Source organism: Cuculus canorus, chromosome 3, assembly GCF_017976375.1.
Source record: "Cuculus canorus isolate bCucCan1 chromosome 3, bCucCan1.pri, whole genome shotgun sequence".
Classification (NCBI taxonomy): domain Eukaryota; kingdom Metazoa; phylum Chordata; class Aves; order Cuculiformes; family Cuculidae; genus Cuculus; species Cuculus canorus.
The window spans coordinates 97786315-97799448 of record NC_071403.1 but is presented as its reverse complement, the minus strand read 5'-3'; the positions used below and the strand labels follow the sequence as shown (position 1 = coordinate 97799448).

The window sequence follows — 13134 nt, the reverse complement described above, 5'->3', positions numbered from 1 at the left end:
CAGGCCACTTGATCGAGGAGAGACAACCATTGAAGCCTTCTGCTTCCCCCAGCAACAGGAGGCTTCATGCTTGGAAGCTCAAATCCTACTCGGGAACTTCAACCACCCTGACATATGCTGGAAAAGCAGCACGGCAAGCTGTAGGCAATTCAGAAGGTTCCTGGAGAGCGTTGAAGATAATTCCTTAAACCAGCTGATAGAGACCCCCACCGAGGGGATGCAATACTGGACCTGATGGTCACCAATACAAGTGAGCTCATCAGTGACATTAGGATCGGAGGCAGCCTGGGCTGCAGTGATCATGAACGGGTGGAGTTCAAGGTCCTGAGGGATATGGGACAGGCGGGGAGTATAGTCAGGACCCTAAATCTCAGGCAAGCAGACTTCTAGTTCTTCAAGGAGTAACTCAGTAGGACTTACACTTACACTTGCAATTTTCACATTAATACTGAATGTTTAACCTGCAAGGCATTAATCAGAATGAACAAACCAACATCTTGTTCCCTAGGATATTTAGGCTTCTTCATCTTAATACAACAGATGCTAAACTGTTACAGACCTCAATCACAGTCTTGAGTGATTTACCTCCTTGTGGCTCTGGCTTATGCTGGTCTTGTCCTCCAGCCTTCAGTTTTCCTAATTACATTAATATTTTTGTAAGAATCTCACTACTCTTTTTTTTTTGTCTGCAGTGGACACAACACGAGGCATTCTACATGAGTATTCACAGAAAAGTCTACTTCCCTGCAAATATCGTCACTGGCAGCATGGCAAAAGGATTTGTAGAGCGCCTTGAAACCCCCACTTTTCTGTTAGGATTTCTGATTGCCAGCCCTTTTTAGTTTTTCAGTAATGCATTTCTAGCAAATAGCAGGATCCACAAAAAGTATTAGTTCATTCCAAACCCAGCTTAATCTCAGACAATTGACAGTCAGGCACACAGAAGATATATAAAAAAGTGGTTAACAAAACCTACAGCAGACCATTTGCACACAGCCCCAAAAGGGAAACGATACTGAAATACTTATCACGGGAAGTGGTACGTGAAAGCACACCAAAACCATGATGTGTTGGCCTGATAAAAACACACCACTGTGAAAGAACAGACAGAATGGGAAGAGAGGTAGAAAATTAAGTTTTCTTCAGATGTCACAATTTTAGCCATCAAATCCATCTCTCTTAATGTTCCATTCCCTACTGCTATTTTACCGACCTCTGTACTAGAAGCATAGCAGCACTAGAATGACAACAGACACACACATTTGAGGTTTATTGAACTCTAAATAAATTAGTCTCATATAATATTGGCTTTATGCATTTTGGGCAATGAATGAAGTAAGTTGTTTAATAACTTGTTAAGGGCCTAGGACTACTTTTTCCTGTATGTTAATCAAGATACATCACGCAGCCCCCATTTCCAGGTAACTACCTCCCTTGGACTGGATTATCGGGTACAGAAACCATGTGTGATGCTGCTGGTTAAGCAGAAAATTTACAACTGTTTATCTTGATTCAGAACTCCATGTAATCCTGTACACTCACCAGGCCTGATTTCAATCCAGTACAATTTGTATATTTCAAATCTATATCACTGAATCATGCAATTTCAGAATGCAATAAAATATAAGGCTGAAAATATGACTGCCCAGTTCCAAGAAGAACAGACTAAAATATCTCCAGAGCACTCAAGACCATTATCATAAATTTATCAAACATACTATAAAACAGTTGCTTCAAGTAATTAAAAAATATTCATTTAAACTGAAAAAGTAATGTTAAAATACTCTGGCAGGAAAAAGAAAAGTCAAAAGCAATCACCAGGCTGAACACTTAAGGCTGCTCAATATGCCTACATTGTGCTTTGATGTAATTTCAAAGTATCTAATAAACCTCAAGAAATGTAACCTGACCTTCTCCCTTTTCACTGTTTCAAGTGCTATTTCAAGTGCTGTAGGCTATTCAAGTGCTATTAGAACAGTATCACTGTTCTGTGTAATGAAGGTAGAAACACTTGTTCACTTCAATGCTATAATTAAAAAGATATGAAAAAATGGAAAGTTACAATGTGGAAACCAATTATACAAGAGCTCAGCAAGACTTTTCTTAGGACAGTTAACTATGTAGCCCGATGCTACACTTAATGACTTTAGGGAAGGCTGCATCTTCATCTTGGAGAACGAAACTCCTTAAAAAGTACTTAACATGCAGTTTTTCCCCGAAACTCAAAAGGGTGTTGTTTATGTCCAACAGTTTTTAAAATCAAAATTTAAATGGATTTTAGGCATAAAAAAAAATCCTGGGAGGCAAACTAGCTCCTGTCCCCCCCAATTTTCTTACTGTATACTCAGCACCATTTTACCATCAAGCTGTCAAACATGAGGTAGAACTTAAAATCAGAATAAAAATGCCAGTAGATTTACTATCTGCTCCTCTTACCTTTCTCATGCTATGAATAATCCATTTTCTCTTTTGTCACTTGCTAAAAATCCCCTGCATGGGACTTGCTATTTTTAGAAGTTATACCAAGCCAAAGTTTGGATATGAATTAAAACAATTTTTTCAACCCCTGAAAGAAGCCTGAGCTAAAGGATTTGGTTTGTGTTTTGATCGTTTTCAAATAGACAAACATTTTAAGAATGAATGCAAACAGCTCAATAGCACTCAGCATTGTGCCATGTTTTACATGAACTTTTACAAGAACTCTGTCTTACATAAAATCAAAATAGAAGACTCTTTACTTGTCTTTCCATGTCAATTTAGAAGGTTGCAAGTGTGTTTGATTTGGGAAGGAAAAAGTTCTGTACTGTACCACCTGTCCTATAAACCAATGTCTCTCTCACACATACACAATGTCAAAATATGCAATACTTGGTAAAACCAATAAGGACTGCTCATGGAACACCCCACTCCCCAAAAAACAGTTAAAAAAAAAATCAACACCTGGGCTTTCACGAAGGAGTAGTTAAAAAAACAAAACAGTCCAACAGTTAAATAATCCTTCTGTTTTCGTCTAACCCATCTGAAAAAGATCTTTTTAGGCTACTTAACCCCAAGCAAAAAGAATTAAATCCAAATGCTATATGAATTCCAATACATAAGATGCCTAGGATCAAATAATTTCCTTTAAACTTTCAAAATTCAATCAAAAGGTGTTTACCTGCCCGAATGCGTTCCTATTGCTACCACTGCTCCACTGGGATGGAAATCAGCACAGTGCCCCGGTTCCTGAATGGAGAGGCACAGATAAGTCATTGACCAAACCACTTCCTTACAGTCAAGCGCCTTCCCTTGTACCAAAGCTACTCTAAAAGCCTGAGATGAACTGACAGGGTGAAAAACTAATTAGCTATCAGCATGCTTTTCTTTTAATGTATCAGTGACAGGGATTACACAGCCTTCCTCTTTTTTGCAAGTAAAAAGCCTAAATTTCTCTGTAGAAAGATAGTTTGGGTTGGTTATTAGGACAGAATTAGCCAAAAAGAAATGAATAATGACAGTAAGCAAGGACTTCTAAAGCCAGCCTTGTACATTTGTATAATATCTTCTTTTGAACTGCTTGAGTAACAGGAAAAAGAGTTAAACTCTAACAAGAACAAAGGTCTTGGGGATTTATTCAACTTGGATTGTTACAATTACATCAGATAATGGTAACCAGATTACAGTCTATACAATGTCGGATGAGCTTAGTTAAGTTTATCAAAGCTTCCAAACAGCTGTTTTTAGTGCTTTAACTACAGGAATTTTGCTTCTTTTGCAAACATATGGGACAAGGGTGTTTCAGAACATTAAAGCTTTTCCCTGTTTTCCAACTTTATATGTAATGTTAAAGGGTTGACATACGTCTAGCAGCCTGGTCCATTCCAGTGTGTGGTCCACAGAGTTCCACATACAGACTTGCCTATCTTGGGCACATGTTAAAAATAAGTCTTTGAAAGGATGGGATGCCAGTCCCCAGAGTTCATCTGTATGTCCCTGGAAAGAAAACACACACAATTTAACAAAATAAAAAAAATAAAGACTCCCTTAAAATAACACACCAACAGGGAAACCCTTTACATTTTTGGGCTTAAAAGAAAAATTTTGTGCTTACCTGTACCTCAACTACAAAACCATCATTAAATGTTCCCCGCAAAACAAAGTTTCGTGAAGTACCCACTAAAAACTGATCTGCTTTTCCTTCTGCCACTGCTCTGATCGTTCCATACTGGTCAGGAACCTAGGAAAAGAAACCTCTGTAAAGCCACATCATGCATCTTAATATAGGCTTATTTTTGAAGTCTACAAATAGTGCACAGTGACAATACCAGAACTGCAGTTCTCCCAGTAAAAATAATCTAACCAAGCATACGCTATATCAGGACTTGACCTGAAACCTAACTCATTTGTTTGTTCAGTACAGACATATAGAAGAGGATCTCACACCAAAACAAACACAGTTGTGCCATTTTAACAAGTCTCAGTAGAAAATAATTACCAATTAAGTTCCATAGATTTTAAGTGTCAAATACATTAAAAAAATGCACACCACATCCTTACATCTCATCATCCTAAGGACAGAAACAATACAGTTACTGTTTACTTTTCAACACAGATCATGAAAAATAAAAAATATCTTGTAGCACACAGTAAATGCTTCCCGATTTTCTTAATGCTTCCTGGTTAACCTTAAACAAACATTCATGTGCATCATGTCAGCAATGACTTCAAATTTTATTGAGTTTGTTTCTCGCATGCTTGAATTTTAACACACTGCTTTAACTTTACAGTGTGTATCTGTTTGGTTTTCTAAATGATTTAACTTCTATATTAGGCACACAAGATAGAAAATCCAAACAATTGTTCAGAAAGTTGCATGTCAGGGTTCTGACACTATTTCTCAACATCAAAAAATAGCTGTAATATAACATTATTACCAAAAGGAAAATAGAGACAGATACGAATCAAGTGTGTTACTCAAAACTAAGCACTATATACGATAGTCAATGCTTACATACTCTCAGCAATGATTTCTAGAGGTCAACATTAGAGTCAAAGTAATAAAAACTCTAGAGGGAACTAAACATGTATCTTAGGGAAAAAATGCTGCTATAAATGCATACTAAGTAAGTGGAGTAAAGCACTGTTAGAACTGTTGAAGCAGAATGCATTATTTCAAGACATCATCTTACTGTCTGGACAAAAAAAAGTATTTTAAAATCCATAATGCACATTTTTTTTTCCAGTTCATCTTCATCTACCTGGCATTGCCATACAGCCAAATTGCAAAGACATACATATTGACTAAACATCTGTTTTAGGTTAAAGTCAAAAAAAGTTCCTCAACATAGCTTTTACATTCTTACAGAGTACCCATATGTATCCTATCTATTGCTTGCCTTATGTCAAAAATTCTATAAAAAAAACTCAAATCCCACTAATATTATCTTTCTCCAGACAGGCAAACTTAACAAAATGTAAAGAATAACCTAAAAAAAAAATGGATGAATAAAAGAAACTAAGGAAGGGTATGGAGTAAAGATAAACCTTACAAATTCTGTTTACTAAGCAGAAAAGAACTGAAGTCGTAGACAGGCTCATTTATAGGCTGAAAACGTAAACACTTTTATAATAAAACACCATCATCCACCTAAGAAGATGGGGACCAGAACAAACACTGTCAACCTAACTACAGATTCTCTGAACGGTGGGGAGGAATCCAGCTTGCTTGTTAGTATCCTACTCAAGGCAAATTTCCTTGTCACTATTGCTTTCTTACCTCAATTTCCCTTTCTGGATTCAAATCATGATCCCACAGGATGATCTTTCGGTCTTTCCCACCTCCAGTTAGCAGCATCCCATTCCTCATTTGACAGAGTGTGAACACACTGCCATCATGAGCTTTGATTTGTCTGCTTATCTGGTATACTCCTACGTACACAAAAAAACCAACTTAATAAAGAACACTACTAGGTTTTTTTTTACCTGCAGTTTAGAAGAAGCTGTGCCTTTTGGCAGAGGAATAAAGTAACAGCATATAATAAATAATTACATTTGGACTGTCAGTATTGCATCAGTATTGCAAACACAAGGTGGTAGTGTTTTCTTACAGCATAAAAAATAAACCAAAGGACCTGCCTTTCTGAATACAAACTTTTTTGAGATTTATTGTCCTACAACTGGTGAAAGCAAGAACAATTATTTCCAAAATGCTTTCATTTCTTTGCTATCAAAGAGAACACAGTTTTTCCAGGTGGAAGGGCAATTGTCCTTTAGAATCAATAAATAATTAGCAAGTCATTATTAGAACAGAATTAATGTTATTTTATTAAAAGAAATTCACAGTGTTGTGTATAATCTAATGGGAATAAAAAGCAAATTATTTATAGTGCAATTTCCAGGATGCATGAACCTAATATCTAATGCTGGATGTTGCCCCACTTAAAATAGCAAAACTGGCATTTGGAATCCATCAATATAGCAGTCTACCCAAAGGAAAACACTTGGAGGAATAAGAGTGATACAAAGAAATTAAACAAAGGTAGCAAAAGAAGCCTTTTGCATCCCAATTGCGTCTTCATGTCAGAAGAACTGCTGTAGGAATGTATATTTTAAAAACAAAACAAAACAAGAAGATTCTGGTGCTTTGAGACTTGCATATTTTCAAACAGCAGTTGCAGAAAAAGCCTAAACCACCACCCAAATAAACACCAGCTTAACTTCACTGACTCTGCCTGTGGTTTAAGTCAGTTCAATTCCACATGCTCTCACACCGTAAAAAATTTTAGATCTAGTCCTGTGATCAATCTAATGTGATAAAACAACCAGAAGTTCCCACATTTAATTAAGCCAATATAAATAAATGTTCTATTTGATATCTTTTAAGACTATACTGAAAAAAAGGGTTTTTTTTAAATAAGAACTTCAAAATTAAACATCAGATAATTTGCTAAATTAGTTTTCCATTGTGGTTAGCTTAAAAGACAAGGAAAAGATGTACCTACAAAACCAGATTTACTGTTAAAGTCACCTTTTACATCAATGTTTTCCTGGCATACCTGCTTAAACCAGAGTATTTGAAATAGCTGCCAAGTAAAATAAATTATCTCTGAATTTGTAAGTTACCTTAGGGCTCAACTGTGCCAGGTCTGCATATGTTTGGTAACAAATAATTTTCCTTTCTTTTTTTGACAAAAGCTTTGCCCGAACGAGTGAGTTTAACTCAAATTTCAAATAAGATTGGCTTGAAAGTATATTTTACAGCCAAGACCTGAGTATCTGCTAAACCAGATATTGTTATTTGTGTAACTGGTACAACTATGCATTATATTTTTCCTTCACATGCAATTCTTATTAATATCAGATTCAACACTTAAAGGTACAACATAGGACTTAAGAGGCAAAGGCACCTGCAGAATCCTCAAACTGATCCTACAGCCTTTCTGAAGTCATGGGATGAAAGGAAAGCCAATTAAATGCACATTTTTTTAACCACGAAACATTCAGATAAAATAGTTTTCATTAACTTTGGTCACAGTCTCATTAATTACCAAGAAACTCCAGACTGCTATTAAGTCAGCAACTTCCTAAGACTTGAAGGAATTTGGAACCACTTGTTAATAATACGAAGTTTATGTGCTTAGTCAGGCCTCTTTCCCTATTCCTTTTTCAAATGCAATCCTTTGTGTTTGTCTTCTACAGATTACCTAAAGTCTGTGATCAACTGTGAATGTATCCTACCTTTAGGTCCTTTTCCTGGAGTAGATTCTACAGTAGTTTTGCCCCATATAAGTATTATCCCACCTGAGTCTCCAGTGAGCACATCACCATTTCCCAAAAAAGCCAAACACTGAACAAATTTGGGTTTTTCATATTTCTGCAACAAAATAAGCAAAAGGAAGGGATAATTGCTTGTACTCTTTACGTGATTAGTATAATGTATCCACAATCACACGCCCTGCATACACCTTTTTTTTTCTGTTTGTTTACCTTTCTGTTCAAACAGTACATGATAACAACAGAGCAAAGTTATATAAAGTATGAACAGATCATTTGACCATTGATTTAAAACTGAGCTGATACCAAGACATTCTTACCCCAAATATCCCTTGCTTCCTTGATAATGAATTGCCACTCCAGGTCCAGAAAAATATATGAGATTTGCCACATGTTATTATGGTATTTGCATCGGTTGGATGGAATTCTACAGCAAGAACAACTTCATTTGTAGTCTGAAACAATAACAGAAATAATATTTATTCATATGGGGAATAATCTACTAGAAACACATGTAAAATCCCACATTTCATAACAGAGATATGAAGAACTAGACAGGTCATTGTATGCTTGAAAGAATCTGTAAGTGTTCCATGCTAAATCGACTGTCTGAATGACTGCACATATCATTTTATATATATATTGACTTTTTACATTCATAAGAGTTCTTTAAACAACTTCAGTAGAAAAGTCAGGGGTTTACATTAATTTTTTTAAATGGCAAAATGTTCTGCTCTCTGCAATAGCTAAGACACATAAAAGACCTTCTTTGAGGCTGAAAATCCTGCTTAGTTTTTACACAGACAAGCTTTCTGTTCTGGATAGGGAAGCTGTGACAGAGGCAAGTGAGAGAAGGGTAAAATAGCAGGACTATATCCATCATTGTGTTTCTGAAATTCTATAAAAATTCCTTCTGATTCTTTCTTCCTCTCCCTTCCTCCTCACAAAGGAGGAAAAAAGAAGGCTGCACAACTCAAAACTCTGAAACACAGGGTCCCACATTTGTATTTTTACTGACTTCATATACTGATCATGAGCACCTTTATGAGTTTCATCCTTTACCGACAGATTTTACAAATATAACAAACTGACTGGTCATTTATCCAACTTCTAATGTATATTCAAACAAATTGCCTTTGAAGACAATCTCCTGGAGGCAATGACTATAAAAAACATTCAAGTAAATGCTTCAATGAATTTACTTCTATGGGATTTGAGCCCATACTTTAAAGGAGTATACTTAAATGTGCTGATGAATCAGCACCCGTGGGTGCATTTTTGCATGAGCATGATTTTTGGCTCACTTTAAGTAAAAAAAAAATCTTAAGTTTCAAATTTTGTTGATGGCCATATTTATTAAATTCGGCTTCTCATACACAGCTTCCTCCACGTGAGCAAATCTGCTATATCCACAAATCCTATGGAAACTAGGGACTGAAAAATTTAATTGAGTTCAGCTAAGAAAAGGCTTCTGTTTTGCACCCTAGCTCAAGGGATGAAAATCTGCTCACATCAAGCCCCACTGTCGTGGAAGCTGCTTAAGGTGCTCTAAGTTCAAGTCCTAAACATGAATAAACACTGAAGGTCAAGCTGTCCCTACCAAATTGGTTTTAGCCAATTCTGAAACACCAAGGAAGTCCTTGAATAGTTAAAGTAGTCAAAGCATAGTGTCAATAAAATGGAAAATAAAACACTTCTCTCAAGTAGTTACACATTCATATCAGCAAGGAAACTAAAATACTGACATAGTAACACATTAGAACTTACAGAATACAATTAGTGTTGGTCAACATAATTTAAAGAAAATGGGCCAAACCAACCTGATTTTTGCAAGTCTGTAATCATACAGACACATATGCTTGTAGAGTATTCCACTTGCTGACTCATGATTAAAAATATTAAAAAATACTTAGTTCCACATCCATGTAATATATCCTTGCTTGATATTGTATAATGCAAAGCAAGAAGTCTCAAAATATAGACTTTGACAGCAAGCTATTATTGGATTGGATATTTTCAGTGGAATCAACTTTACACAAACGCTGAGCGCAAGATCTCTCAACATTTCTCATTATCAGAGCTTTAGGAGGTTACACAGGAAACAGAAAAGCAAACAAGATTGCAATCTACAAAAGTACTAATGGACTTTAAATGAGAAGAGACACATGTACTGAGAATCAATGTATGGAACTTGACTCAGACAAAAATGAAAATAAGGAATGTCTAAAAGTATACATTTTTTTAAATAAACAACCACAAACTGAATCACCACTTCAGTTCCTTAAAGTTCCCAAGATTTGTTTTTTTTTTAAATTAAAATATATTAGAGAATTGCTTTATTTGGAATGGCCCTCCTGGATGAGTAAAATGTAATTTTAAGTGCTCCAATATTCAAACCTCTTCCAATATACAAGTTAAGAATACAATTCTTCTGTGCCCTTACACAAGCCAGCAGTATTACACAATTGTAGTTTCTCAGTAATATCAAAAGTGTATCTCTCAAACAGTTGTGTTTATGAGACTAGAGGGAATTATATTTCAGCATATTAATTTGTGCAATAATTACCTTTATTTCTGCTATTTTTGATTTCCTCTGCCAATCCCACACGGTCAGCATATGCTCATTGGAGTCATCAATCACACACAAATGAGTACCAGAATCCTAAAGGAGAAAGACAAAAAAGTGCTGACAAAGTACAATCACACCACATTTAGAAACAGAGTAGGGTAGCAACATTTTTTTAAAACCCTCAAAGGTAGAAATATAAATTAAGCAAGGAATTATAAGTTTAGCATATCTGGTATTTTCCTTTATTCTTAAAGACAGACATAGATTTTTACGCAATCTCATAAAAATGACCATCTTTCAAATAATACTGTCAAAAAGCTTTAGAAGTATCTTAGAAGTATCTTTTCCTTTTAGTTTGTTTTTGTTGTTGTTGAGTGCCTTTTTTTTTTTTTTTTTTGCTTTCTTGCTTGCAAAATCATGCTAGTAGCCAACAGGTTTCTCTCTTCTACTATTCTGCAAGTATTTTTTCCTCAGGTTGGAGACAACAGACACACAGGTCTACTTGTGGATTTTTCTTACGTGTTACCATCACATATACACAATTTTCCATTCAAAGATTTTATAAGAACATTTTAGTTTTTCTCCACGGAGCATTAAGCACCAGCAGATTCACCATGTAGTTGGTAAAACTGCAGCAAAGGTAACACTTTCTGAATAAAATTATATAGCAGAAAGTCTAGCATCTACAGTATTAAATAACTGAAAACAGTTTATTTCAAAGCTTTATAACAAAATGGTAAATATAGCTATGCAGAATAAAAAGAGCAGACAGAAAAAGTCTCAGAACAAAATCTTACTTATTCACAGCAACACATACTTGCACAAACCAGTTGTTTCAAAGACATGTGCAGAAAGATTTGGAGGAGGCCTTATCTATTTTAAAGTTGATTCTTGCAGTTCAACCGCATTCTCTAACAAATTATGAAAATAGAGGTGGCTGAAATTTTTAATCCCAAATACTATCATGAGCAGTAATATGAAAATACATGTGTCAATTATTAAGTGGAAAGAAGCCCTGAAGACAGTTTAGGTGACACACAGCTCTTGCTTGGTTTAATGAAATTACATGGTAAAAACACAATTATAGACACTGCACATTCACTGTTTCAGTCTAGTGAGGAATCTTATAAGACTGTAATAAGGTATCAAAATCAGTTTCAGCTGTAAAACATAACTAATAAAAACTAAAATCTAGTCCTCAAAAGTTCCATTTTTTTTTTTGTCTGTTTTGTTTTAAAAATAATGGAACATGTACTTATTCACCTTAGGGAAAAAACCCCATATCTGAGTTTAAAAGTTTTATTGGTTTGTTAGAGTGGCAGGAATGAGAGTAATTCTCACATTATTCTATTTTATTTATGCTACTTCCTGTTTAAAAAACAAATAATCTTCTGTTTACTGAGAAACAAAACCTAGATATAACTAACTTACTATTATTTCGATGTTAAGTGAAACTGCAGCAAGAGAGTGCAAGCATTTCTTTTCAACAGGTCGCCCGGTAACACCGTTGAGTCTCTATCCTTGGGAATACCCAGAATCCAGCTGGACCACAGCACTGAGCATCCTGCTCTGGCTCAGCCTGCTTTGAGCAGGGCGGTGGATGAGGTGATCTCCAGACCTCCCCTCCCACCTCTGCTGTCCTATGAATCTCTTCCTCTGTTAGCAAAATACAGTAAACTTTCTTTTTCTGCCTTTTTTTTTTAATACATATTAATACTTCTTGTTGGCATGAAAGAATCACAGCCCAAATTTTCAGGAGGTCTGATATGTCTCAGTGCTTTGACAATAATACAAAGGCAGCTTAAAGATTAAAATATACAAATTTTTCAAAAAATAAACTCATTGCAAATTTTGAAATGAGAACTTTATCAATACCCACTAGCACATTCCCATTTGCTACTGTTTTTTCAATAAATTTTGCGGGCTCGGTAACAAGACTTCTATTTTTTTCTCTATGTAAAAGTAGAAGCACAAATTGAATAAATTATTCCTCAGGTAAAAATAGCACAAGATAATGTGGGGTTTTTTTATTTTTATTTTCCTGCTGGTGGATAAAAACTTACTCCTGCTATGCAAGCAGAAAAGTTACTCTTCATATCAGAACTCATTAAAATTTCTCTTCGCAAATCTCAGTAACGAACTTGTTTTTAACATCCAAACAAAAAATTAAGCCCAAACCAAACCCAGCACAGACTTCAATTTCTAGTTAAGTCTTTTCTTGCTTGCTATTTATTCACTGTTCCAGTTTGCTACTGCAATTTTATAGGTGCAATTTCCTGTTTTTCCAGCTAGCTTACTGTCAGCTGGTTTTACAAAGTGTACATAAACTTTACTGACACACTTTTAATACCAAAATAGATCAGCTAGACAACCACGTAGAAGAACCTCCGGAGATTTCACTCACGTTTACACAGGATTGGATAAATTATTTAACATGGCAAGTAATCACGTCCGTCTTACCGCTTTTGAAAAATCCAAACACCCTACTCCACGTTCAAAAGTCCCGAGGCCAATAACCTGCAGTGTCACCAGGCTCACCGAGTCCCATACTCTAACATGGGGCTGCAGAGGCTGCGTGAAAAAGCAATAGGACAAACAGTGTCATTGACTATGAAAGCAACATATGCAGGTGTCAAGTTTTAAGCAGATGCTACTTTAATTAAAAACTGCAGTCCAAAATGCAGGATGAGTATCTTGAAGCTCAAAAGGTGAGAGTCAAGACAATCTTGTGCCCTGTGTCTGAACGACACACAAAGCGGCGCTTTGTCGAGGCAAGAAATTAAGTATGGTGGCATTTGGAAATTGTGAAAATA

General features: G+C 35.6%; 1 protein-coding gene across 5 annotated transcripts in view; it reads right to left on the bottom strand.

Moving 5' to 3' along the window:
• EML4 (EMAP like 4) overlaps positions 1–13134 on the bottom strand; it is a 166107-nt gene that overhangs the window by 20146 nt on the left and 132827 nt on the right. For all 5 annotated transcript variants that reach the window (XM_054061252.1, XM_054061254.1, XM_054061255.1 and 2 more), the window contains 8 exons: positions 12782–12892; positions 10319–10414; positions 8073–8207; positions 7717–7852; positions 5756–5907; positions 4091–4216; positions 3841–3972; positions 3158–3225 (listed from right to left, as the gene is read on the bottom strand). In XM_054061252.1, the coding sequence (XP_053917227.1) occupies positions 3158–3225; positions 3841–3972; positions 4091–4216; positions 5756–5907; positions 7717–7852; positions 8073–8207; positions 10319–10414; positions 12782–12892 (956 nt within the window). The remainder of the gene's footprint in view (positions 1–3157; positions 3226–3840; positions 3973–4090; positions 4217–5755; positions 5908–7716; positions 7853–8072; positions 8208–10318; positions 10415–12781; positions 12893–13134) is intronic.